Consider the following 27,242-nt stretch of genomic DNA (forward strand, 5'->3'; position numbering starts at 1 on the left):
TCGGTTTCCAGGTGGAAGGCGGTCCCGGTCAGGGTTGGCTTGACGAGCCTTCTTCTTAGCACGTTGGAACCATATGCCCATTTTGGAAGACACACCGTGTACACACAGGCACACAGACATAAATGCTGCCTTGTGCTGATGATCGTATCAGGAGGTATAAGCCTCTCATTGTCTTGTTGGTAGTAAAATTCAAAAGACCTTGTTCTATTGCAGTGGTTCTCAACCTGTGGGTCCCCGAGTGTTTTGGCCCACAACTTGCAGAAGTCCCAGCCAGTTTCACAGCTGTTAGGATTTCTGGGAGGTGAAGGCCAAAACATCTGGGGACCCACAGGCTGAGAACTGTTAATGTGGGATTTGTTTATAGATAGTGTTTAAATGCAATTTGTGTCTTGGTTTGTGTTGCATACTGATTGCATCATCCAGAGTGTGCTATAGTCTGGAAAGAGTTAATTGCTGAGAAGCTGTGTTGACCTTGATGTGTGGCTGGAACTGGGGAGTGTCCAGACACAAGTGTGTATGCATTACTGATTGCATAAGTTCAGTTCAGTTCTGCTGTCTGCTGAGAAGTCAAGTCCTGTGTCCATTGTCTGCAAGTCTGTTTGTCTTGTACAGTAAAACTTTGTGTATAGTTTTACCATCGTCTCTGATGTCTCTTTGTTCTGCGTTCCACTGACTCCAACTACTGCTGCGCTACGTAAATTACTCTGACAAGAACCACTGTTCTATTGCATAGCACACCCAAGTGTTGCATGTTCAGATCCCAGGTTCAGCGTTGTAGCCCTTCTGGCTTTCTCTTGCATTTTGTCCACGTCTCTTTATCTTCATTTCATACAGTTTATCCTCCTTATTTGTCAGTGCTGGCTACACTGAAAGCAGTAGTCTCATCTATATGTGCAAAGCTTTGGGATGGCTATCAGTGCTACACTGGGGTCAGTTGATGCTCTCTGGGACAAGACACAGCCCCTCAAGTGAGGCCTGCCTCTCAGTAGCCATACTAAGTCATTCACATTAAATGAGGCAGTTCTTCCTATCAGTCTATGATGCTGGCTTTGGAATGGCATAAAAGCCACAGAAAGTGGGGCATGGCAGATTTTGCTCCTCACCTCAATTCCCAGCTGGCACAAAAAGCTAGCAGTGGTGCTGCCTGCTCTAACGTGGAGAAGCGTGACAAATAAGCCAAGCAATTACAGCTGTCCCTAGCTGTGAGTGGTGTCAGATGGATCCATCACTCTAATCAGAGCTCTGGCATGTGGAGAAAATAGCTTCCAGATAAGGCTACAGAGCTCTCCCCGCCTTCCTTTGCTAAAGTCAATTTTTTTATTTTATGTTGCAGTAATAGAAAATGCGACTTAGAAGCAAACCTGCGATTGCCGAGCTGCTTGGGTTGTTTATTCTCAAAAGCCTCGCCTAACAGACTGCACTCGAGGGTGGCAATGTCAGAGAATGCTCTTTGAGATTTCTGTTACGCTTGTTTGTATATGAAGGGAATATTTTCATTGCCCAAAGTTGTCTCTGCTTGGTTTCTTGAAGGGCAATGCCCTAGGGAAGGAATGTCTCAGGACACATATCTAGCTTGTCTTAGACAGTGTCTCATGGAAGTTGGATGGCCAGATTAGCACTTTAAAGAGGGAGAAGAAAGCATTGTTCAGTTGAGTCATCTGACCCAAAGACAGTCCCAGAAATTTCATTGGAACTATAATAACACGATCATGGTGGTGATGGAAGGGAAGAATTTCCTGGTGTCCTATCTGCTCATGATGGTTCTTAAATAATAGGCTAATGAAATATAGAGATAACAGTGTTACAGAATCTTGTTTGCATTTCACTATGACACTTTAATGTTTAGGCTAAAAAGTGATTAAGAAAATAGAGGTGCTTCTTCTGATGACATCCATGCCAGCACTGAAAGGGCGGTTTATGCACATGATGTGGGAATGTGAATATGTACAATATTTTTGGAAGACTATACAAAATGAGTCAAATCAAATACTAGGAAATGAGTGGGTCATAACAAAGGAAATAGCGGTATTAGGGAAAAGAGAGGAAATGGGAAATAATAGGGAAATAAAAGAAGCAATAATTGAATGTGCACAAGCAGTAATAGTATTAGGGTGGAAAGATAAATCCAAATGGTCAGTAAGTAAATGGTACCAATATATGGTGGAGCAAATGGAATTTGAAATTATGAATGTGAAACTAAATGTTGTAAAAACGAATGAAAATAGAACAAGAGAAATGGAAGAAAGATGGACAAGGGTAAAGAACTATATCATGAATCAATCTGGAGGTCAAGCCATAAGAAATAAGATACAAATGTTATATAGTATATAGGATGGAAATGGATAAAGATTAAGATATAAAGATTGTCTCACAAAGAAACGAATATGTAAAAAGAAACAATCCTCGTGGTCATGGTGGGAATTGTAAATGTCTTGTATGTCTATGGTATGTATTTTTGTGTTTTAAATTTAAAAAAAGAAAAAAAGAAAAGAAAATAGAGGTGCTGGTGGAATAGTGGATGGAAGAAAAGGAACACATTCAATACCACTGGGCTAGTGAAGCGATTGCTTCAGGCAACTGTTCTTGGGAGGTGGGAGCAAGTTCCTGGACAGCTGGATGCTGCCCAGAGTTGGTTTGACCTCTGAAGCTCATCTTCAATGTTGAAGAAAAATTCAACCACCGGTCTAATGAGACATCATACATGGAACAGCAAGGGAGCTGCAGCCTGTTCTTCACTACAAGCATCAAAATATTTTCTTCCTTTAGACTCTTAAGCTTCTTTTGATTTACCAGATATTTCCCTGCAGCCTTTCAAGATCCTTTGATAGTGCCTACTTAGTACAGACATAATTTTGGGAATCATTCTGCTAGAGAAAAATCAGAAGAATTTCAAGAAATGCTGAAAAGCATTCAAGTAAGTTGATTGGGGTGAGATTTTTGCCCACCTCTAAAATATTTATACTCATAGTAATGCTAATTAGAAGTGTCCACATGATCCCAAGGCTAGTAATGAGCTCTATTAGAAGAAGACTTTCTTTGCCATCAGAACTAGGTACAGTAGAGTCTCACTTATCCAACACTCGCTTATCCAACGTTCTGGATTATCCAACGCATTTTTGTAGTCAATGTTTTCAATACATCATGATATTTTGGTGTTAAATTTGTAAATACAGTAATTACTACATAGCATTACTGTGTATTGAACTACTTTTTCTGTTAAATTTGTTGCATAACATGATGTTTTGGTGCTTAATTTTTAAAATCATAACCTAATTTGATGTTTAATAGGCTTTTCCTTAGTCTCTCCTTATTATCCAACATATTCGCTTATCCAATGTTCTGCCGGCCCGTTTACGTTGGATAAGCGAGACTCTACTGTATTATTAATTTAGAATAGTTCTATGTGTTTGGGAGATCCATGGTTGCACTACAACTGATGTTTTCAAGTAAAAACAGAACAGAAAAGCAGAAAGTCCAGCCAACACCAATTCCAAAAACTGAGAGAGCCAACCAAAAAATAAAACTTTTAATAGGTGTTTGCCAATATGTTACTTACTAGTAAATTCTATAAGTCTGGTGAACTAATTCAGTATATGCTTGTGGGTTATATAAGGCTTGCGGAACAAGTTAAGTTTCACTAAGAATAAGATGATGGGAAAATAAAATAGAGTTCATGCTTCTGTGGTAGTGTATTTGGGTCAGAAAAAGGAAAACAGTCCTTTGTTGTTCTGAATTATCAATGGAAAAAATTGTATCATTTTTTCAAGCCATATAACATGGAATAACCAAACCATGTTACAATATGGGTGAAGAGCATTGGTGATATCATGGAAGAAACAGAATAGAGAAAATGGGTTAAGGACTTCATCCCACAGGATAAGTCAAGCGTTTGGGAGAATTGGTTCTTCCTAAAGCTTCATCATACCCCGTTTTGAAATTAAATGGAAGATTTTTCTACCCTCATCACACCTAGTCATTTTCTCTGCTTTCTTTAAGATGTGTCCATTTGATTTGCCATCACACGGGAGACATATATCTTCTCCCACTGTCTCCTCCCCTGTTGTTTTCCATCAAAAGCCTTCATCTACAGCAGAGGTAAGGCATCAGTCTTAAAAAAACCACTTTTCTGGGGTTGTTTACCCTCAACACCCTTTCAATCAAACTGTCTTAAGGAATCCTTTTAAAACACTTATTTCAATGGGAGCCACGGCACTTGAAGGAGCATTAGCCATTGTTAAAAAAAAGATGCAAAATACCTCCTTGGTTCTAAAGATTATGATGGAAGAAAGGTGGAAGATTCAGCTCCTTCACCCCATTACGACATCATTGTTTTGTTTACAAACAGGCAAGGGCGGGATTTCCATCACATGTTACACGTCTCTAAATTTTTACACGTCTCTATGTGAGGAATTAGAATCATGGAAAACCCACACTTTAGAAATGGCAAAATACCTGGAACTCACAATTGAAGCTTGCATGATGTGATAGACTCCGTGGGTTGCCTATTCCTAAGTGGCTAGAAACGCTAATTTTATTGCATGTGATGAAGTCCTTGGTCTCTGCTCTGATTTCATCCCATCTAGAAATGACTTATTTCCCATTAAACTGTCATGACATGCACTCATCACAATGACATTTCTTGTCTAATGGTTATCTGAGAACAGCATCTGTAGGAAACCCGGCATGTTGGATGGTGCTGAAATCTTGAAGTCACAATGCCATGACATCTTTCTCTTGCAATGGGAATGAGTAGCAAAAATGAGATGCTGGATGGGAGACAACTCAAGAACAGGATACTGAGATTATCTAGTCTCCGGTTAGTTATGCTACAATTATTGCCATTGATTTTGCATTTCTCCAGTTTTTATCAGCAGAGGTTTCACATGTTTCCATCTTCCAAAGCTTTCTAAATAAATCCCACACACCATACAAACCCTTCCCAAATACTCACAACCTTAATGACAAGTCAGTGCATAATGTCATGCCTTACTTACCGTACAGAATAATGCTGGCATTGGTGTTTCCTAGTTGGTTGTAAGCCACACAAGTATAATTCCCATAGTCCTGCTCAGAGACGTTGAAGAAAGTCAAGCGGGAGAAGAAGGCCTTGTTTTCAACTTTCAACCCTTTCTGTCCTTCAGTGAGCCTGAATTACAAGAGACATTTTATATATAAGACAAAGGAAAAGAATGGTCATCGGTTCAAAATGAAAGATAAAGCAGTTATCAAGGACTGGCTTGGTGTTCTATAAATTGCATTGCTGCCTATAATTTACTGCATTTGATCAACCTAACTAAATTTGAGCTCCCATTTGGGGACAAACCTGATGTAATTTTCTGTGTCCACAGGATCACTTTATGAAGAGGTTTCACGGAAAACATATACTGGAAGTGGTTATTCAGGCCATTTATCTATTTCTGGTCTCACGAGAGACACTTCTGCTACTTGTGCTTCCTGGGTTTCATCTCCAATTTGGAAGGAAAGTGAATGTGAGGTAGAAGTAATTATAATAGATTGATGGGCTGGATTTGACATGATTTAGACAAATATGCAGGGATACTGTTGTTTTTTTTTTAAAGATCTGAACATTTCACAATTGTAATATTTAATGTATGAAACCATGATACTGAAGATAGGTTATGAGAGAGATAGCTACTTTGTCAATTAGATTATTTTTTAGCAAGAAGATTTGGAATGTAGTAGAGGTCAGAATAAGATTACAGATTAAATACAACAATGGGAGCAGTTTATGAGTATGTTAAAAGTTCTGAATTTATTGTCATCTTGAGAAGCTACTTTGATGTGTTATACTGGCTTAGAAAGATAAGGGTGAGCTTAATGGATGTGGGAAGAGATTATTAATATTGGGATTTGATGAACAGTAGGAGTAAGTAATATGTAGAAATCTGACTAACAATTAATGTAGAGGCAGTAAGATGTTTTAGTACTTAGAACCATTAGCTGGAAAGCTGGAAGATCAGTCCCCCACACTTTTGGTTTAAAGTTATATATGTTTTAGTTTAGTTTATTATGTTATTTTAGTTGGTAATTTTGTCTTGTACACTTATACACTAAATTTTATTTTCTAAATTGAAAATAGTATTTGTTGATAAAATATACGGACAATGAAAATCATCATCATCATCATCATCATCATCATATTTTGTTCTCCATCTTGCAACATGTGCCAAACTAACAGGTCAAGGCGGAAGATTCCTTGGCCAGCCGTCTTTAAGAAATTCCTTTGATCTGCCCACTCCACTGATAAAGGCTTCAAAAATAACTGTGCCAGGTGCCTGGGGTCAGTTAATTATCAAGAAATCACACAGTGAACACCAGAGCTTCACCTTCAAATACAAAGGAAATGGGGAGAGGGAAGGAGGAAGGAAGAGAAAAAGTAAGTTTGAGAGAGAAAGATGCTGTGAAAGCTCACTCACAGAAATGGAAGAGCCCACAAATGACTGATACACACATGAGAAGCACTCTGCTTGCCTATGTAGTCCAATGACCGTTTCCTACAGGGCCCATCCAGGTGCCTCAGGAAAGCCCATGAGCTAAATCTGAATGCTGTCGTTATGATTCCCACAAAGTAATATTGCTAGGCATTCTATTTGTGAGCATGACATGCACAAGCACAATGACTTTTCGAGTGTGCATCCCAGGCTGGCTGCCTCTCCACCTGACCGCTAAGTCAGGGCACTGGCATTCATGAAAGAAACTTCTCAAGACTCTGCCTGAGGGCATGGCCCGTGATGCACTGAAAGAAAACCACTCTGTGAATCAGACAGCAAACTGATGCACGTCATGAAGTTGCAACCATTGGTGCTTCAATTATGGTCTCTCAAGAGGACAACTACTGTAAGGAGACTTGCCACCATGTAGCTTTATCTATATATATAAAAGAGTGATGGAATCCTGGCGACCGCCAAAACAACAAAACTAAACACTCCACAACCTCGAAAATTGACAACACAACCCATCATCCATGCCTCTAGGTTGATACAACAAAAAGAAAAGAAAAAGAAAGTCCTAATTAGAGGGAAAGGAATAATTGTTTTTATCTAATTGCTGCCAGTTAGAAGGCTAAGCTCCGCCCACTTGGTCTCCTAGCAACCCACTCACCCAGGGGACAGGCAGAGTTAGGCCTCACTTAGGCCTCTTCCACACTGCCTATAAAATACAAATTATCAGATTTTAACTGGATTAGATGGCAGTGTAGACTCAAGGCCCCTCCACACAGCTATATAACCCATTTATAATCTTATATTATCTGCTTTGCACTGGATTAGCTGGACTCCACACCTTTATCCTTTACCTTAACTACCACCAATTCCTCAATATTTTATTTCCCATACCACCATACTTCGCCACAGCAACGCGTGGCCGGCCACAGCTAGTATATATGTATATATATATATCATGTAGCTATGTATTTGGCCACATCATGAGAAGACAGGAAAGCTTGGAAAAGATCATGATGCTGTGGAAAATGGAAGGAAAAAGGAAGAGGGGCCGACCAAGGGCAAGATGGATGGACGGTATCCTTGAAGTGACTGGCTTGACCTTGAAGGAACTGGGGGTAGCGACGGCCGACAGGGAGCTCTGGCGTGGACTGGTCCATGAGGTCACGAAGAGTCGGAAACGACTGAATGAATGAAGAAGAAGAAGCTTTATATCAGCTGCTGTTATTTCACTTTGTCAAACGGTAGATCCAGTTTTGTGCTTGGAGACAAAGGGACATGTAAGCATTATGCAGCTTGAGTCCAGGTTATTTGATGGACGGTTTCTCCCTTTGTGTGCCCATTAGAACATTGAAATTTCCAACAGAAATGTCCCACCAACTTCTCAGGCTCATTTTGTGGGAACAAGAGAGATGCCTTTGTCAGTGGCTTTACCTAGACTTTGGCACTTTCTCCCTAAGGAGGCCAGGAGGCAAGTAAATCCATTAGTTTGACCCCAGGCCTTTTATAAACTCATTGAGGTGGCTTGTTAATGGTGCACTGGTTAGCCTTTGTGGTTAGTTTTTGTGTATTTAGTCTTATAATGCATGTTATTGGCTCAGTTTTATTGACTGTTCTCAGTTTGGCACTTATTCAGAAGAAAATGTGCAGGTATAATTTTCACTCAATTGATGAATGCTATTATCTGCACAGAAAATGCTGTGTTTTCTGCATACAGCCTATGTCCAGAATAAGTCCCTAATGACTGCATTTGCTGCCGTAGTTCTGCGGAAATTTCTTTTCTTATGCAGAAAACATACAATTTGTTCAGAACGAGTCACAAGCCGTAAACAGCCCTTGAAAACTGAAATGTTAAAGACTTACAGCAGGATGAAAATTGGTAAAATTAGTCATTGCATCTTTCAAGGATGATATTAGCACTGAATCACATCCTTATTGCAATATAAATATTGATAGTGGCAGACAATGGCAGAGCAAGGGTAGATGGAGAAATAAATAGCAATCAAGAGAATGCAGGTAGAAAAAGAAAAACAAGGGGAGAATATAAGGTGCACATTTGCAAATAATAGCCTTCCTTTTTATGGAAGCTCTCACGGAGGATCCTGGCAAAGCAGGATTCTCAAGAAGAGCTTCCAGGGATAAAAGAAGGCCTTCTTTTCAGACAGATACAAGCAAAGAAATTGATCCCTTTGTGCCTGCATATTAAATCACAACCAAGAAACAGCTCTTTCAATCCCTTCCTCGATATGTACTCAATCACTGAGACATGTACAGCTCTAATCCCATTCCAGCATTCCAGTTCTCTGTGTAGCAGAATGATGGCAAAGTTGTTATGGGAGGCAACAATTCTGTCAAAGTGGGCAAAAAATAGAATCCTAAAGTCAGGCACAATTAAGTCACATACCTTTTGTCGTCTTTGTACCACTGGAACTCTGCTGATGGAACGGCAGATGCTTCACACTGGAGGATGCCCTTCTGTCCTACTGGCACCCCAGTATTCTTAGTATCTGAGATGTATGGTGGATCTGTCCAAGAAAGAACAGATGCAGGTTTATCTCTGAGAGCCTGGAAAATTCCCTTTCCTATGCAGTTTCTTCAATATTCTCCCTCCATGTTTTCAAATAGAGTGCTTTAAGCTGTCATTTGGTGGAGAAAAGCAATACCCTAATCCTGATAATCAAACAAATATGACAATATACATTTGAAAAGGAACCTTGTTGACTTGACCAGTGTAGACTCCCTATTCCCAAAGACCCAATTCTCTTCAGGCCTTTGGTGTCACTACAGGGAAATCTGTGATTTAAGCATGCTTATGTATAAAAGCATATATAAATGTCCATACAGAACTGCAAATGTGAAGGAATACATGATATACATATTCTGGAACACAGTCTGAGCCTTGATGAACATGCATGCATGGGCACATGAGTTCTACTACAATTTTCCTTGAATGAATGAATTGTTTATTGTACTAGCCATAGTACAATTACTGTTATAATTGTATTGTTTTACTTTGTTTAATAATGTGTATTATGTTGTTATGTAATGTTTGTGTTTGCTTTCATGACTGTAAACCGCCCTGAGTCCCATCCGGGAGATAGGGCGGTATATAAATAAAGTTTTTTTTTATTATTATTATTATTATTATTATTATTATTATTATTATTATTATTATTATCATTATTATTGGCCATGACATCAGTAGTATACAACCTTTATAAACACTTTCCAATTAAAACATTAAAACTTATTCAAAAATTAAAACTAGCTCTTTAAAATTATGATAGCAGCAACATAACAATGACAGTGTCTGATTTGTATCATCCCAAACCATCGCCATTTCCATTTCTGACCTCAAGTATGGATTTTGCTACCTTAGCTCTGATCTTTTGGGCTGCAATTGCAAATGTGGCAACCTTTAGTGTTATATTTTTGGAATAATCTGCTAGCAAGTCGCAGATCACAGCAGATTGTTGCCAATTTTCCTAGAGAGCTGGGCATATTATTGCACAGCTTTAACATCTCTAGTGAAAACTGGCATAGTCAGAAGACACGAAAATGAAGGTTGCTGCCAGTCAAAACCTACAACATGAGCCCAAGTGGACCAATGGTCTAATTGAAAGCAATGTAGCTTTATGAATTAATGTTCACCTGTGTCTTCTAGTGGCTGATGGCCCTTACGCCAGTGGGGTGGTGAATATACCCAGGATTTAATTCCCAAGTTTTAAAGAACTATGGAAGTGTTGAGAAAGCCAGGGATTGAATCTTCACTTGGCCATGGATGACTTCTTAAGAAATCATATTTTCTAAGCTTCAGGCAAACCTTCTCTGAATAAATCTTGCCATGAAAACCCAGTGACAGACTTGCCTTTGTGTCATCATAAGTCAGAAATGACTTGAAGGCATACAGCATATTTTGCAGATAGAGTTCAGCATCTTGAACAGCTCATTTAAAGTTCAGACTAAAATCCAGAACAGAACAACAGCTCTCCCTGATATTATACCAATCCCCACTGGTAAAAACTACCAAAAAGTAAAGTAGCAACCTCTCTAATCATGGCACTGAGCAATGGTTGAAAAGAAACAAAATAAAAGAGTGATTACTCACAGTTCACTGTGACTTTTACTCTCCGCACAACTGGTGTTGCAACGTCGTTGGATGCACTGCACTCATATTCCCCTGACTGTTCCCGGGTGATACCTGTGATCTCCAGGTACTCGTCTTCACTCAAGAATCCCACAGCTTCCAGGGACCAGAAAAGGAAAAGGAAAAGAAACATGATACCTTGTGGCAGTACATTGGAGAGTTGTGGGCTACATACGAACCGTGCCTCGTGTTCACCCTGGGCATGCATATTTCACCCACCAGTGATGCTGATGGGATTCCCAGATACAACTCTTAAAACAATCTCTTCCATTTGTCTGTCGGAGTATCTTGATGCAGAGCAAGGAAACATTATTTATAAATGAGATGGTAGGCAGCCGAGCTTGGCAGCCTGTCATTGATAATCTATGTTCGGAAGGCACCAAACCTGTTGGCTCTTTCAAAAACATTGTGTGTTTTGAATGGGGGAAATTCTATATTTCTTCATTGTTCTATGTCTTTCAAACAAATTCAGAGTGCATTTTTAAGACGATTTAACTTACCCAAATGACTTATCCTAAATACATTCCAGCCAGTCTTTTGTTTACACACAATCCAAAAAATGAATTGATGTTTCTTTGTAGTATAACTGCACTGCTTCTATTTCTTACTATTATTCAGTGTTTAAAAGAAGAGAAGCTACATAAATATTGATACAAATGGGATACTGACACTACATTGCATTCATAACCTGGTTTCATTTTATCCCAACTGTAGGACTGAGAAATGGTTCAAAATGTGTGCAAGACTGTGGTTGGGGAGGATTTGGAATATATTTCTATGTATGCCTACTAATGGTAGTATTTCAGATTATATATAACTTCATGTGCACAACTCATAAGGCTTGTCTTTGCAAAATACAGGGAAACATGCACTTGTCAATGGGAAAATGCGCAAAAAATGTTGCAATCAAAATGTGTATAGATTTTCACACAAGAAGAGAGAACATATTTTTACAACATGATATGAAACTCAGATGGGAAGTGAATTTGGAGAAACATAACGAAATTGAGAGTGAGATATTTTCACACTCCTATTTAATTGCCGCACTTTCCATTTGCAACTAAATAATCCTCAAAACTGCAATGCTGTGAAGGTTATCACTAAAAGAAATGTCAGCACTCCCCACAATGGCATGTCTGAAGGATAATAAATTGGTCTAAGTTAATCTTATTTCAACTCTGGTTATTTGTGTTTGTAATGCAGTCATGCTTTCAAAGTACAAAGCAGCCAGACTATATCAGCATTAAACTATCTTTTGGGCATAATGGGTATATTTTATGGTACACTTGAAAACTTCTGGGGGCCTCTGGGACCACTCTGAAAACTTTTCTCATTGTTCTGCAAATCAAAGCACATAACCCATATTTTAATGTCACTCCTGACTTTCTCACACAATGGATGTGCTTCTTTCCAAGAGCACAATTAATGAAGCAGAATAGAAATCCTTGCCCTGGGTTTTGTCAGCTTCTTTGGCAATCTGGCTAGAACTTGGAAAAGTTACTATCTTAGACTACAAGGCTCAAAATCTCCATTCTGGCCACCGTTGCTGTGAGATCTGTAGTCCAAAAAGAATTGTTTTCCAAGCCAGACTAAGTCAAAATTGAGTTCAGTTTCTGCCATCAAGTTTATTTATTATTTGTACATTTATATCCCGCTCTTCTCACCCCGGAGGGGACTCAGAGCGGCTTACAAATCAAATGTATATACAATATATTATTAGCATAGCACAATATAAGCATTAAATTACTATATTGTACTATATTGCTAATAATATGGTAATATTATTAGTAATATTACATTTAATATATAATATATAATTAATATTATATTATATTATAAGTATAATATTGTATAACATTATAATATTATTATCAATATTATAATTATTTTCAATATATTATATATTTATAAATTATTGTGTGTATGTGTATGTGTGTGTATATATAAAATTAGCATAGCATTTATTCTACATAAACCAACCAGACTTTTGCATATAACCAGAGCAACAAGACAAACTTATATTCTAATATAATTAGGATGAAATAGTCAGGTTGGAAATAAAAACATACAAAATAGCACCAAAAAGATTAGAATTTTCTCTCTTTATAAAGGTTAACTCGATTTACTTGGTCATTGGATAGAACACATGTCAGTTCCTAATAATAGAAACACCAGGCTTTTAAAATAAGGAATAGCATCTCTATTATAAGCAATCAGAAGGTCAAGCTATCGAGTTCTTAAATCTAAACACCAAGAGCATTCTAGTCAAGAAAAGACACAAATCTTCCATTTCTGCCGTTTTGGGCACTATCTATTTCTGTCAGATAGACTGTCATATCACCCTTTGACTTTCATTAGATGCAAAGTTTTCATTCGGAAAAAAGCAAAGTATTCAATCAGACATAAGGACAAAATAAAATAAAGGATAAAGGTAAGTATGCACGTTCAGCAGCTTTTTATAGACTTCTTGAATTAGGTAGTCCCCAAAGCATAATTTGAGAACCTCTGGCATTTTTTTGGAAATTAGAAACATCATGCTTGATCATGAAGTGTGAAACTATAGCAAAGGGAAAGAGAAACACAAACACTGACAGAGCTGTTTTATTTATTCCTTCCCAATCACTTGATCTCCTTTTCCCAAACCCTTTGCAGCCGGGGTGCTGTAATTACTGAGCAAAGCATCTCCGAGACCAGTGTCACACTTAATATTCCCATTAATTTTAAATGGTAGTCCTTGGTACATATGTGTGGCAATTGGTGTCATATTTTAATTAGGCTTGCCCTACACCATCTGAAATTAATAATAGCTTGAATTACCAGTGTAATTTATAAATTAACATCGCTGCAGCATTAGGAAATAAATTAGCTCTGGACAGCTGGTTCTGGCGCTGGATGACAACAGTAGAGAGGATGTTTATGGATCCCCATGATATAGGCATCACAATCCCTGGAGAATGAGATTATAGCATGGGAGGACAAATCACTTCAAAACATGGGCATGCAGTAAGTCACAGTGTTAGCTATAATTCTGATGTTTCATACCTGACAGTATTCTCATAGTGCATGGATAGTAGTGTTGTGCATTTGTATGCAGTTGCTGTTCGTTTTGTGTAGTTTCATTTGTTTTGTCTTATTTCTGTATTTGTTTCAGTTTCCAAAAACGGGGCGCCTATACCAATAGAATTTTTATCTTGCTTACGAAAAAAAGAACATTTTTGTGCCATTGGTGGCAATGGGACGGCTTCTGAGGTTCACCCTCCACTCAGATTTAGGGCGAGAGGGGTGAAAATCGCCACATACGGAGGGAATATTGACCCCTTTTAGCCCATCAACTTTTAAAACATTTGAGTCTTCCCTTATTTCTAGTGATTTTTTTTTCCTTTTTATAAATAAAATTCCCTATGAAAGCATTCCCTCTTCCTTCCAGCTGGTCCGGCCCTCTTAACGTCTGCAGCAGTAGAAGGAAGGCCAGGGGAGCTGCAAGCCAGCCAAATCGGAAAGATCCTCAACACAAACGCAATCCAGTGCCTAGTCCCAAGATTTTATTTCTTAATAAAAATATTACAACATCAAACAACTCCTTCAAAAGCTTTTTCTGATTTTCTTTTGGGGGGGGGGGTAAGAAAATGTTCCTCAAAAGTAAAAAGCAAGCCAAGTCAAGTGGAGACACAGCAACCCAGATCCAGCAACCAGCAGCAGCAGCAATGGTCACGTTAGTTCTCTAAACACAGAGCTTTGTGTTATACACAAAGAGGTCTCATCAATCATACTTCACTTTCTGCTACATAGTGTAAAATACGATGTGTTACTGGTTTTTCTAAAAAAAATGAATTCAGTATTCATTAGGTCGTTGGTCAATAAACCAATTTCTTCTCTTTTTTTGTCCTGGTTGGATCCTCATTTCTAATCCTATCACCCAGCCTGCCCTTTGTATGCTTCTTGCCGATTTTAGATTGTTTTATTGCTATTGATGTTTTACTGGTTTAATTGTTTTATAGTCGTGTTACTGATAGTGATTGTTTTATCAGGCTAGGCCCCATGTAAGCCGCCCTGAGTCCCTTCGGGGAGATGGGGCGGGGTATAAAAATAAAGTTATTATTATTATTATTATTAAAACCCCTTTTTGGGTTTGGGCCTGAGACCCCAAAACAACTCTTATAATGAATACATAGGCGTGTTGATTATTGGGTTTAGTGCAATAAAACATGGTCAATCCTCCTTAATTCTTAACTGAATTTATCCAGACAGAGATGTAAACAATCTTTTAAAAATTTTTAAAAATTTAAAATGTTGAAATGTTTTAAGTTTTGTCAAATATGTTGTGTCGTTGTTTCGGGCTTGTCCCTGTTGTGAGCCGCCCTGAGTCCCTTCGGGGAGATGGGGCGGGATATAAAAATAAAGTTATTATTATTATTATTACTTTAGAAGTAGTCCCCCCCTTATATACCCTTCCTGCCCAGTCCAGTGATTCCTTGGCCTCCAATTGCCAAGGATCACCTCCTCCCTGCCTTCTTCTCTGACGCATGAGGAAATGATTGCAAGCATGGAGGCCATGTGGCCAGAAAATGAAAGAAAGCATGATGACCATGCGGCTTTCATTTTCGTGTCGTCTTACGTTTCGTACAAAAATGTCATCATTCCTTTCGTGTAGACGAACGGTTGATACGAAACAAATGCACAAAGGAAATGAAGCAAACAAATACCATGCACATCCCTAATGGATAGTATCTGAAGACTCAGTGGATGGTCAACATACAAGCAAAGGAACGGCTGAGAGAACTAACCCCTTCCCTTGACTAGATAATGCTTCCTGTATTTGTTTGCTACCATACTAAATAGTATTCATTCCATGTCTTTTCCTTGGTAAAATACAAACCAATGCTCCTCTTTCCTATGAGGTCAAATCCATAATCTGGCCTTACACAGCACAAAACAACACTCTTAGAACCAGCCTTGTTAAACTATTGAAGAATTTCAATGGGATTGCCAGGTTGGCCTTGCTTTCAAAAAAACACAATCTACAGCTAATGTATGGGTCATGTTTGCTTGGCTTTATAATCTATATGCTTTAGCTCGCCCTCTCTCGAGGCTACAAATCCAAGGCAATGATTTCTTAAAACAATGTCCACTATAAACCCGGGCAATGTAAGCATTATTTCTGAATAGGCAGTCAGCAGTTATTAAATCCCCAAATCTCCAATACTGTGATTTGTTTCATCTCTTGTGTGCGGAGAGAGAGAGAAAGAGAGTGAGTGAGAGAGGATTATGAGCCCTTGTAACATAACCTAACACGACGTCTCTTAGACTTGCTATAAAATAAGATGCACAATTAACTTCCCAGCCTCTTCTTTCACAAGCAGCTAATAAAACAGATGAATAAATAAACATATAAGATTTACTTAGCTATTGCCCCTGGCACATGAACTCAGAGAGGTTCAACAGTAACATAGGAGAGATACCCAACTGTAAGGGTTGCCAGGCTCAGCTCTAGTTATTCCTCTACGGGGCAAGAACCCCAGAATTTGACTCACCAAAATGGGGCTGAATGGGGATACTGGAAACCCCTATTTTTCTGCCCCAATATTTCTATATTTACCTTGTTTGCCCCAATATTTCTATATTTCTTTGCCTAGCCACATAATTTTACAGACTACACATGTTCAGCTGATAGCGCACAGACATTTCAAAAGAAATGAAACCATCAAGACCAGCTAACACCTGCCAATAAAGGATTCCCCCAGGCAGGAAGCAGTCAGCCTTTAAGGGTGCAAGGCCATTCAATGCTAATCAATTGGGCAATTGAAACATTCACACTTGCCTCAAGCAGACAAGAGTTCTTTTTCCTACCCTGGACATTGCACAGATATATAAACCCCACTTGCCTAGTTTCCAACAGACCTCACAACCTCTGAGGATACCTGCCATAGATGAGGGGAAAACATCAGGAGAGAATGCTTCTGGAACATGGCCACACAGCCCAGAAAATTCACAGCAACCCAGTGATTCCAGCCATGAAAGCCTTCAACAACACATTAAAAAAGTGTAATTCACTAGAAGTGGGGGCAACATCCCTAAATCATGATGGGATTTTGCTTAAATTTGAGTTGTTGCAATTCCTTATCAAGGGACACAATTTCAATGAAAGCAAAGGCAGGAAAGAAAAACAATTTCATAACACAAGGGGGTATTCTTCCAGGGGACTTTCTTGTGTCCATAATCACTGGAAACTGAAGCCTATTGATAGTTCCAACTAGAATAGACTTTGTTAATACGAGCTATTGAAGAGCAAATAGGTAAATTTCATAGGTTCAATATTTGGAAGAAATTGTAAGGTTGGGGTCTGTTTCTCCTCAAAAGTGCTAACATTGCTCTCAACAATGGTTGAGGGAGATCAGCCAAGTTGATAGTAAGCCCTGATGTAGACCATCTCTCTTCTAGATGTCTGAACCTGACTGAGCTGCAATGATGTGTTATTATGTCATCTACATCTGCTCCAGCACTGTGTTAACATCCAGATCCCTTTCAAATCCTATTTCTGGAATTCCCTTTGGAGAATCTCACAATATTTTGGGAAGGAGGGTGAGCGGAGCTCATCAGTACTTTGTAGAACTGATGGGCAATTTGTGAAGGTGCTCCCCCCCCCCCCCCCGCGCAAATCAATAGCCTTTGGCAACAGAGACAGACAGAGAGATAAAAAAAGGACATTGTATATTCTGCAAGATGCTCTGAATTCAGCAGGAAAGAAAACATAGGAAAAGGATCCCTTTATAACTGACCTAGAATCTACTTCCCAGCACCAGCGTGAATTCTAATTCTGTGGATCAAGTGGATATGCAGCCAACAGCCTCCGGACAATTCATCCAAAAAACAATGTTTTTTTTTTTTGGGGGGGGGGGGAGGGGGAGAACATAACCCCCTCAAACTTCCTAATAAATGACCCTTTTTTCACTGGGGCCATTAAGTACATATACCTTTCCATAGACATTCAAATCAAAAACTGGGAGTACAGAAAATATACTGTTTTGTCCTGTAGTAGCAAGGAGATGCAGTTGAATTTGTTAATATGGCACATAGTTTACTTAAAACAAAACTCCATGTCCCACTAACCTAAATGTCTCTCTTTTATCATTCCTAGTCTGCATGAGCAAAGGTAAGAACTGTAATAAAGGTTCACAAATGTATTCTACAGCCGTCATGTTCAATTTGTCCCTTTCCTTGTTACTACTGTCCCTTCAGAGAAAGCCCACAAAGAAGATTTGTAATTTTTGTGGCACGGAAGAGAATTTCCTTATGTAGTTTTTGATTTTGTTGCTGTTGTTTTTTTGTTCCACAAACGTTTAAACTAAAGCCGTATTTTGATTGATGTGAGTGCAGTAAATAAATTCAGAAGCCATAAAGCTTTTAAAATCCCAAATCCAGCGGAGACTATTTAAAAGCACCAGTTACCAAAATAAAACACACATTCAGTCCCAAGCAGAATGTTTATTTACCAGCTTTCAGCCTCTGGAATACATTCTTATCTTCCCCCAACACCTCTTTGCCCCTATAAAATGAGATTTAATACAATGTCTTCAGCAATATCCCCTGCTGGGTGCTACTAGTCCTTTTTGCCGGGAGGAGGAGTGCCTATTTGTTATGGAAAGCCTTGCAGAGGGACTTGGAGACAAATCTTATGCATTATTGACCTCCAGGAAAACAGTACATAAATAGATTGGATCCAGGGGACAGAGCCGGGGTTAAATAACTGTAATCTGTAAACACAGACCATGCTCTGTCCAAAATGAATGGGGCTTACTGGAAGTCATAGTTCCTGGTGTTTCCCAGGGCACTTTGAGCATGGATACAAAAGAAAGTTTGTGAAAGTGCCATCAGGACATCTTGGTACAGAAGAACACTGTGTTATGTTGAATCAATTTTAACTTGAAAGGTTAAAAGTGCAGTTGCAGGCTATACGTGGCCCCACAGGGCATTAAAAAAAAAAACAGGAACCAAATGCTTCCCAATGTCCCTTGCAGCCTTTTAAAATGTCTACGGAACAAGGCCTGTGGGTATCTACATGCCTTCAAGTCATCTGTCATTTTGTGGTGACCCCATGAATTCCCTAAGGGTTTTCTTAGGGAAGGAATATTCAGAGATGGTTTTGCTCATTCTTTCATATGGAATATAGCCTACAGCATCTGGTATTCAGCAAAGTCCTAACTAGTGCTGACCTTGCTTAGCTTCCAAGATCAGATATGACCTGTTTCCTTTATAGTATTTCAGTCAACATTGCCATAATGTAGGTAAGCAATTTATGTCACTCAATGCTTATCCTTGCAAGCTGTCTAAAAGCCAAGAATACTTTTCAGATGAGGATATTTCCCTTCTTCTTCATGAGAATGAGAGAAGCAAGGCTTTTAAGGCAAAAGAAGGTAAAGGTTTTCCCCTGACGTTAAGTCTAGTCGTGTTCGACTCTGGGAGTTGGTGCTCATCTCCATTTCTAAGCCAAAGAGCTGGCGTTGTCCGTAGACACCTCCAAGGTCATGTGGCTGCCATGACTGCATGGAGTGCTACCTATTGATCTACTCACATTTACATGTTTTTGAATTGCTAGGTTGGCAGAAGCTGGGGCTAACAGTGGGAGCTCACTCTACTCCCCAGATTTGAACCATCCACCTTTCGGTCAGCAAATTCAGCAGCTCAGCAGTTTAACCCACTACACCACCAGGGGCTTTTACTCTTCATATACTCCTTAAATACATAAGCCAAGCAAGTGAACTCTATTGAGATCAAAAGCTAGCCCATCCTTGCACTGCAAAAGGGTGTCAAATGCATGTTTGGAATGGTTGGCCACCATGCCTAAACTAAGTCCTTTAAAATCATCATAATCATCATTTAATTACTTATTAATCACCTTCCATCCAAGATGCTCTAGGGCAGGGGTCCTCAAACTTTTAAAGCTGAGGGCTGGTCCACAATCCTTCAGACTGTTGAGGGGCCGGATTATCATTTGAAAATAAAATACAAACAAATTCCGATGCACACTGCACATGTCTTATTTGTAGTGCAAAAACAACAACAACAACAAGAACAATGAAAGAACAATACATTATTTAAAAATAAAAACAATTTTAACCAACATACATTTATCAGGATTTCAATGGGAAGTGTGGTCCTGCTTCTGGCCAATGAGATAGTCAAGTTAATTAGGGTTGTTGTTGTTGTTGTTGTTGTTGTTGTTGTGTGCCTTCGAGTCATTTCAGACTTTGGGCGAGCCTAAGTCTAAAATTTATTTATTTATTATTCATTTACTGCATTTATTTACTACATTTGTATCACACCCTTCTCACCCCAAAGGGGACTCAGAGTGGCTTAAAAATTATATGTACATACAATATATTATATTATTAGCATAGCACAATATTAGCATTATATATTACTATACTGAAGTATACCACTATACTGTAATATTATTAGTAATATTATATGTAATATAGAATACATAATTAATATTATTATATGGTATTAATGTTATATTGTATCTCTCTATATAAAAGAGTGATGGCATCAGTGCAGCGGACAAAACAACAAAACTACAGGCCCCCCAACCTTGAAATTTGACAACACAACCCATCATTCACGGCTCTAGGTTGATACAACAAAAAGAAAAGAAAAATAAAGTCCTAATTACAAGGAGAGGAATAATAGTTTTTATTCAATTGCTGCCAGTTTGAAGGCTAAGCTCCGCCCACTTGGTCTCCTAGCAACCTACTCAGCCCAGGGGACAGGCACAGTTAGGCCTCACTTAGGCCTCTTCCACAGATTATCAGATTTTAACTGGATTATATGGCAGTGTGGACTCAAGGCCCTTCCACACAGCTATATAACCCATTTAGAATCTTATATTATCTGCTTTGAACTGGATTATCTTGACTCAACACTGCCATATAATCCACTTCAGTGTGCATACTAAAGATAAAGACAACCATACAATAGACATTCAATACCACCACTACCTCAACAATTTCTCACCAACACCACCAGACAACGCCACAGCAACGCGTGGCCGGGCACAGCTAGTTACATTATAATATTATTAATATTATATGTATATACAATATATTATATTATAAAACTGAGGGCGGGGGCCAGGTAAATGACCTCGGAGGGCCACATCTGGCCCACGGGCCTTAGTTTGGGGACCCCTGCTCTAGGCGATTTACAAGCTAAATTGTAAAGAATAAAAATACATACATACAAACATTGATAAAATTAACATAGGTCAAAAGCTCTAGTAAAAAGCCAGGTCTTAAGTGCTAGGGTAAAAGGCCCTAACTCCACAAACCTGGAATTTTATAAGCAATAGCCAACTTATTTAATTGGTTCCAGAAACAATCTGGAAATCAGAGCAGATAAAACAAGCCTGGGTAAATATAGATGACACTAACCTGTCCCAAGACAGAGCTATAATGTTAAATGCTTCAATATATCAAGGGGGGGGGGGATGTGTTAACCTGCCCGGTGCTTGCAATCCACTTATTCTCCTGTGTGCAACAAGCCTATAATTTTGTATCTCACAGCAGACAAAAGGAACATGAGATGTAGAGTCGAAACAGGATAAAAAGTGAAAGAGCTGCAGCCTTGTTCAATATTGTGAAGTCTGTGTGTGTGAGGAGCATGGGGCACTGCTCATTTCCTCCATTTGAAACATGTTGGCAGAGAACAAGGGGCACATGATGCTCTCTCTGTATCCCTGAATGGAGCAAGCCCATGTTAGCCATTTCCAAAGACGATTCTCTCATCACTGGAGGCAAAGCGTCCGGTGAAAGCCTTTAATAGCTGCTCCTTGCAGAACCCTCCCGGGAGCTCCCTGCCGTTGCGATCAGGCCTTGTTCAATTTCTCCTTGTTGAAACAGCTTTTGTGAACTTTTAAAAGGATGCCTCTATAAGAGCAGAATTAGGGGCTGAAATACAGCAGGAATTAATATTAAGCTCACTCATTCCTCAGGGCTGCCTGACCCAGTGCCGGCGGCTGAGGGTATTATTACTATTAATAATAATAGTAATATAACACAGACTGGGAAATTAAATAGGAAAGGGCCTGGTTTCATCAAATATACATTCCCCATTCAAAGGCTAATTGAAGAAAAGGACCACAGATTCACCTAGCCAAACGAGTTTCCACTTCGACTCTGTGCAGCTGATTTGGGTCGGTGGGTGGATATGCAACGTGCTGTGATTCAACAAGAAGAAAGGGAAAAAAAACTACAACAGATTCTACTCTCACACAATGGTGGGTTTGCACAGGCATAAGTGCAAAATCTTGTGCAGTATTATTGTAATCGTATAAAATAGAATTTTTTGGTATTTCCTGTAAGTAGTTTAGGGTTCTCGTTAACAAGTATTTTTGCAGAATTTATTAGGTAAAGGTAAAGGTTTTCCCTTGACATTATGTCCAGTCGTGTCCAACTCTGGGGGTTGGTGCTCATCTCCATTTCTAAGCCAAAGAGCCGGCATTGTCCATAGACACCTCCAAGGTTATGTGGCTGGCATGACTGCATGGAGCGCCGTTACCTTCCTGCTGGAGCGATACCTATTGATCTACTCACATTTGCATGTTTTCAAACTGCTAGGTTGGCAGAAGCTGGGGCTAACATCAGGTGCTCACTCCGCTCCTCGGATTCAAACCTGCGACCTTTTGGTCCACAAGTTCAGCAGCTCAGCACTTTAATATGCTGAGCCACTGGGGGCTCCTGCAGAAATTATAAAAAAGGTAAAGGTTTCCCCTGACGTTAAGTCCAGTCATGTCTGACTCTGGGGGTTGGTGCTCATCTCCATTTCTAAGCCGAAGAGACGGCGTTATCCGTAGACACCTCCAAGGTCATGCGGCCGACATGACTGCATGGAGCGCTGTTACCTTCCCGCTGGAGCGGTACCTATTGATCTACTCACATTGGCATGTTTTCGAACTGCTAGGTTGGCAGGAGCTGGAGCTAACAGCGGGCGCTCACTCCGCTCCCGGGATTTGAACCTGGGACCTTTCGGTCTCCAGCTCAGTGCTTTAACGCACTTCGCCACCAAATTATAGCTCTCTGCAATTAACTCAGAAGTTTTGAAATTAATCCACTGAATTTGAGACTGTTGAAATGAAAATAGTTTTTGATGATCTTCTTTAAACAACCCACTATGTATATTTTGCTTTATCCTGTTTTTATTAGAATGTTAACACTTTCTGACAAGATTAGTTGCATCTCTGTTGAAAAGGACTACAGGTTCATGATTCTGAAATCATGATGGCAGGTGCAGCATGTTATCAGGGAGATGGGAAAAAAAGGTGTTACCATACAGTTTTGTTGTGTTCATCACCATTTCATATATGCAAAATATTGAAATTTGACAGATGCTTCTGCAAATTCTGGAGGGTCTTCCTAGAACTGGATGGGAATGCCCCTTCTAATAATTGTAAAAAAATCAGTGTGACACCAGATGGTTTCTATGGGAGTGCGGTGTTGAATCTACACTGGGGTTTAATCCATATTATTAATTCCTTCCAAACAGGTTCAGCACCTGGAACAGCTCCTGTAACGTTTGGATGGAAACTTGGAGAGGATTCACCTTCCCACTGACATCGAAGGCACCAGCCTCCAACACATACACACACACGGAGCTGCTATTATTACCTCCCGTAATACAGAACTGTAATTCATCACATTACATGACACTAATGCCATACATTTAATTACTGGATGGTTAATACTCTTTGCACTGATATAATGCTCTTTTCACTGGTTTAAAAGAAATGCAAATTGGAGCTATAAAACAAGATATATAGCATTAGTTATAACTTTCCTCCACTAGTCATAATATCACCCACTATTTTGAGTGTTGAGGGTATTACAAAGATGGAAAGGCACTGATGCAACTTTCATTGCGTAAACTTTTTATATTCTAAATGGGATGCTTTTTTTCACGAAACATATTGTTCAATACAGATACCCACTACTAGGATGTGCATCTGAGGGCATTGCCTTTGCGGATGAGAATTTGGTCCCTTTCCATGAAAATTTCCTTCAATCTCCCAATTTCTAGCATTACAGTAACTTAAAGCTGCATTTAGAAATACCATTCAGCCGTCCAAAGAGGAAGGATAGGAAAAGGGAATGCAGCATAGCAAATGTAAAAACTATAGCTGTAAAACATTTTCAGTGTCCAGTTCTCTGTAGTACTAGAAATTTGAAGACTGGATGAAAATTCTATAGTAAAGGTAAAGGTTTCCTCTGATGTTAAGTCCAGTCGTATCCGACTCTGGGGGTTGGTGCTCATTTCCATTTCTAAGCTGAAGAGCCGGCATTCTCCATAGACACCTCCAAGATCATGTGGCCGGCATTACTGCATGGAGTGCCGTTACTTTCCCGCTAGAGTGGTACCTATTGATCTACTCACATTTGCATGTTTTCGAACTGCTAGGTTGGCAGAAGCTGGAGCTAACAGCGGGCACTCACTCCACTCCCTGGATTCGAACCTGCGACTTTTCAGTCTGCAAGTTCAGCAGCTTGGCGCTTAAACCCACACTATAGAATGCCTATTTGGGGATCAAGGTTCTCATTCTGTATTCCTTTATATCTATAATTAGATGTAAGATCTATAGCAGGGGTCCTCAAACTTTTAAAGCAGAAGGCTGGTCTACAATCCTTTAGACTGTCGAGGGGCCGAATTATCATTTGAAAAAAATACGAACAAATTCCTATGCACACTGCATATGTCTTATTTGTAGTGCAAAACAACAACAATGAAAGAACAATGCAATATTTAAAAATGAAAACAATTTTAACCAACATAAACCTATCAGGATTTCAATGGAAAGTGTGGGTCTGCTACTGGCCAATGAGATAGTCAAGTTAATTAGGATTGTTGTTGTTGTGTGCCTTGATATTTTTATCAATATTATAAGTATATACAATATATTATATTAAAAACTGATATAAAATATTATATTATAAAACTGAGGGTGGGGGCCAGGTAAAGGATCTTGGAGGGCCGCATCCGGCCCCTGGGCCTTAGTTTGGGGACCCCTGATCTATAGGGTTCAATTGGGCATACTCCCTGGCAAGTGGGCATACCATTGCATTTCTGAATAGATAATGACTCAGTTTATCAACAACTCATTTTATTAACTGACTGAGACGCTGTTCACTCAATGACCTGTCAGTTGTCCAAACTGACTTTGCAAGAATGCTTTAGAATGTGTATGTGAGGGTGAAAGAAAAAAAAAAAAGCAAAGTTTTCTGAATAAAAAGACATAAACACTCTATTCATCATCTTTGGCTCCTTACTAAACCTGCGTGCTCCATCTTCGGGAATAATGCAACATGCTCCTTGGTTGCACTTTAAACTGGTTTCCCGAGAAGACACCCCCTTTTCCATGCCATGTACTCCCTAGAGGCAATGCCAGGGAAATGCCTGGTTCTCCATGGGGATTAATTCTGTAAATCACTCAGACCTTACCTAATTAAAAGCAGCTTCTCGGAGCCACAAACAAAAGCACTTGTTAGCAGAGACAATAGAGTGGGTGGAAGGTTAATGAGCTGGTTTACTCAGCTGTGCTAATTTGCCATGCTCCTGGACCACAGCGAGGGGTGGACAGATTGTTTTATGCCTGGTCATAAGTTTGTTCCTTGTGCACATCAATCTACATTACAAAAGAAGGAGAAAGAAAGAAATTGCAATCCACACAATTTATCATGAAAAATACACCTCTGTGTGCATTTTTTAAACCCCAAACGTATACCATCGAATCCACTTATCATAAAACAGACATGCTCTGTTTATTTTAGGTGTCTATTCAAGTATCTTATCACAAAATATGGAGAACTATCTAAGGAACCATATGGGGATGAGGAAGATTAAGAGAGACTCATAGTCATTCAATGAATCCTACATTTCTTCGTGGTGCTTGTCCAACACTTCAGTCACTGCACATCTTTTTTTTAGCTTTAATGATTTATTCAGAATATTTAGACCCTGCCATTTGGCCAAAAAGGCTCTTTGCCTCTAGGCATTCATTCCAAAAAGACATGGCAAGTTAGGAAAAGGAGATGGCAGTGAAGAAGGGTGTTGCCCTACTCATGTATAAGTCTAGAAATTGTAGTCATAAGATCAACTCAAAAATCTGGGTCAACATATCCATGGTCTATCTAAGTACAGTACTTTAATTCTTATATACATAAAAGGAATTACTGTATATACTCGAGTATAAGCCTAGTTTTTCAGCCCTTTTTTTAAGACTGAAAAAGCCCCCCTCGGCTTATACTCGGGCGAGGGTCCTGGTTGGCTTATATTTGGGTCAGCTTATACTTGAGAATATATGGTACATTTATTATTTTTCTCTATTATTATTGGCAGTATTACATTTATTATTTTTCTCTATTATTATTGCTACTAGTACATTTATTTTACTCTATTTTTATTATTATTAATAATAATACATTTATTATTTCACTCTGATCTTATTATTATTATTATTATTATTATTATTATTATTATTGCATTTATTATTTTATTCTATTTATTATTACTTGTATTATTTTCCTGTAATTATTATTATTATTATTACATGTATTGTTTTACTCTATTATTAAAAGGATACATAAGCACATTTACATTGAAGAAGATGAGAATAATGATTTGATCAGAGTTGGACAGTCTTATCTTAAATTTGAGATTTATGTAAATATTCAAAAACATTTAACCTACTGATGCCTCAATTAATGTAATTTTATTGGTATCTATTTTTTATTTCTGAAATTTACCACCCTCGGCTTATACTAGAATCAATGTTTTCCCAGTTTTTTTGTGGTAAAATTAGGTGCCTCGGATTATATTCGGGTCGGCTTATCCTCGACTATATACGGTATCCCTTTTTATACGAAGAAGCGTAGTCCATCATGGGAGGATCTATGGGCCACACTTTAGTCTTTATGTGGTTGATCCAGTCGATTATTAGGAGCATTTATAAAGACTGAATTCTTCCACCACCCCTAACTTTGAATGGATAAATTTAAATATTAGATATAGATGATATAGATATAGATAGATGTGTGTGTGTGTCTGTGTGTATAGTGTGTGTACAAACACACACACACACACACAAATCAGAATCCTGTCTTCTCTAGGAATAAAATGAAAAGTTTGGAAAGTTATTCTCAATTAGCAAAGCTCAGAAACATGTTTAGGGGAGGCATAAGTGAAGCCCCGAATTAGCACTAAAATGGCTCAATATCTTACGATTCAGACCCAGACTTTTAAGCACCAAGCTCTTTAAGCAACCTGCCTGGTTTTGTTCTCTCATTCTTTTTTTCAGGGGAAAGCTCAGGTTCCTTCATCAACGTATATGAAAAGATGTGCAAATGTTGGTATTCTTCTACCAAAAAAGAGAAATGCAGCAAATAACATTCTCAGTCATCCTTATTGCTAACTCTCACGCTCACACAAAGCAGAAATGGAGTCTGAAAAGACTCCTCTGTTTTGAACTGGGTATCGATCAGAGAGCCCCCTTTCAGAATATCTTTCAGCCAGTGGCTACTGGTGGATCCTGTGCTGGTTTTAGGCTTTATAAGATCTATCCAAAGTGCCAAGCTCCATCCACAAAATAGGTC

The 27,242-nt window shown here is 39.0% G+C and overlaps 1 protein-coding gene across 11 annotated transcripts in view; it reads right to left on the bottom strand.

Annotated features, from left to right (window-relative positions):
- ntm (neurotrimin) overlaps positions 1-27,242 on the bottom strand; it is a 1,038,813-nt gene that overhangs the window by 25,081 nt on the left and 986,490 nt on the right. For all 11 annotated transcript variants that reach the window (XM_062961402.1, XM_062961406.1, XM_062961404.1 and 8 more), the window contains 3 exons: positions 10,570-10,704; positions 8,866-8,986; positions 4,995-5,146 (listed from right to left, as the gene is read on the bottom strand). In XM_062961402.1, coding sequence (XP_062817472.1) covers positions 4,995-5,146; positions 8,866-8,986; positions 10,570-10,704 — 408 coding nt within the window. The remainder of the gene's footprint in view (positions 1-4,994; positions 5,147-8,865; positions 8,987-10,569; positions 10,705-27,242) is intronic.

The sequence above is a fragment of the Anolis carolinensis genome, unplaced genomic scaffold (assembly GCF_035594765.1).
Source record: "Anolis carolinensis isolate JA03-04 unplaced genomic scaffold, rAnoCar3.1.pri scaffold_8, whole genome shotgun sequence".
Taxonomy (NCBI): Eukaryota; Metazoa; Chordata; class Lepidosauria; order Squamata; family Dactyloidae; genus Anolis; species Anolis carolinensis.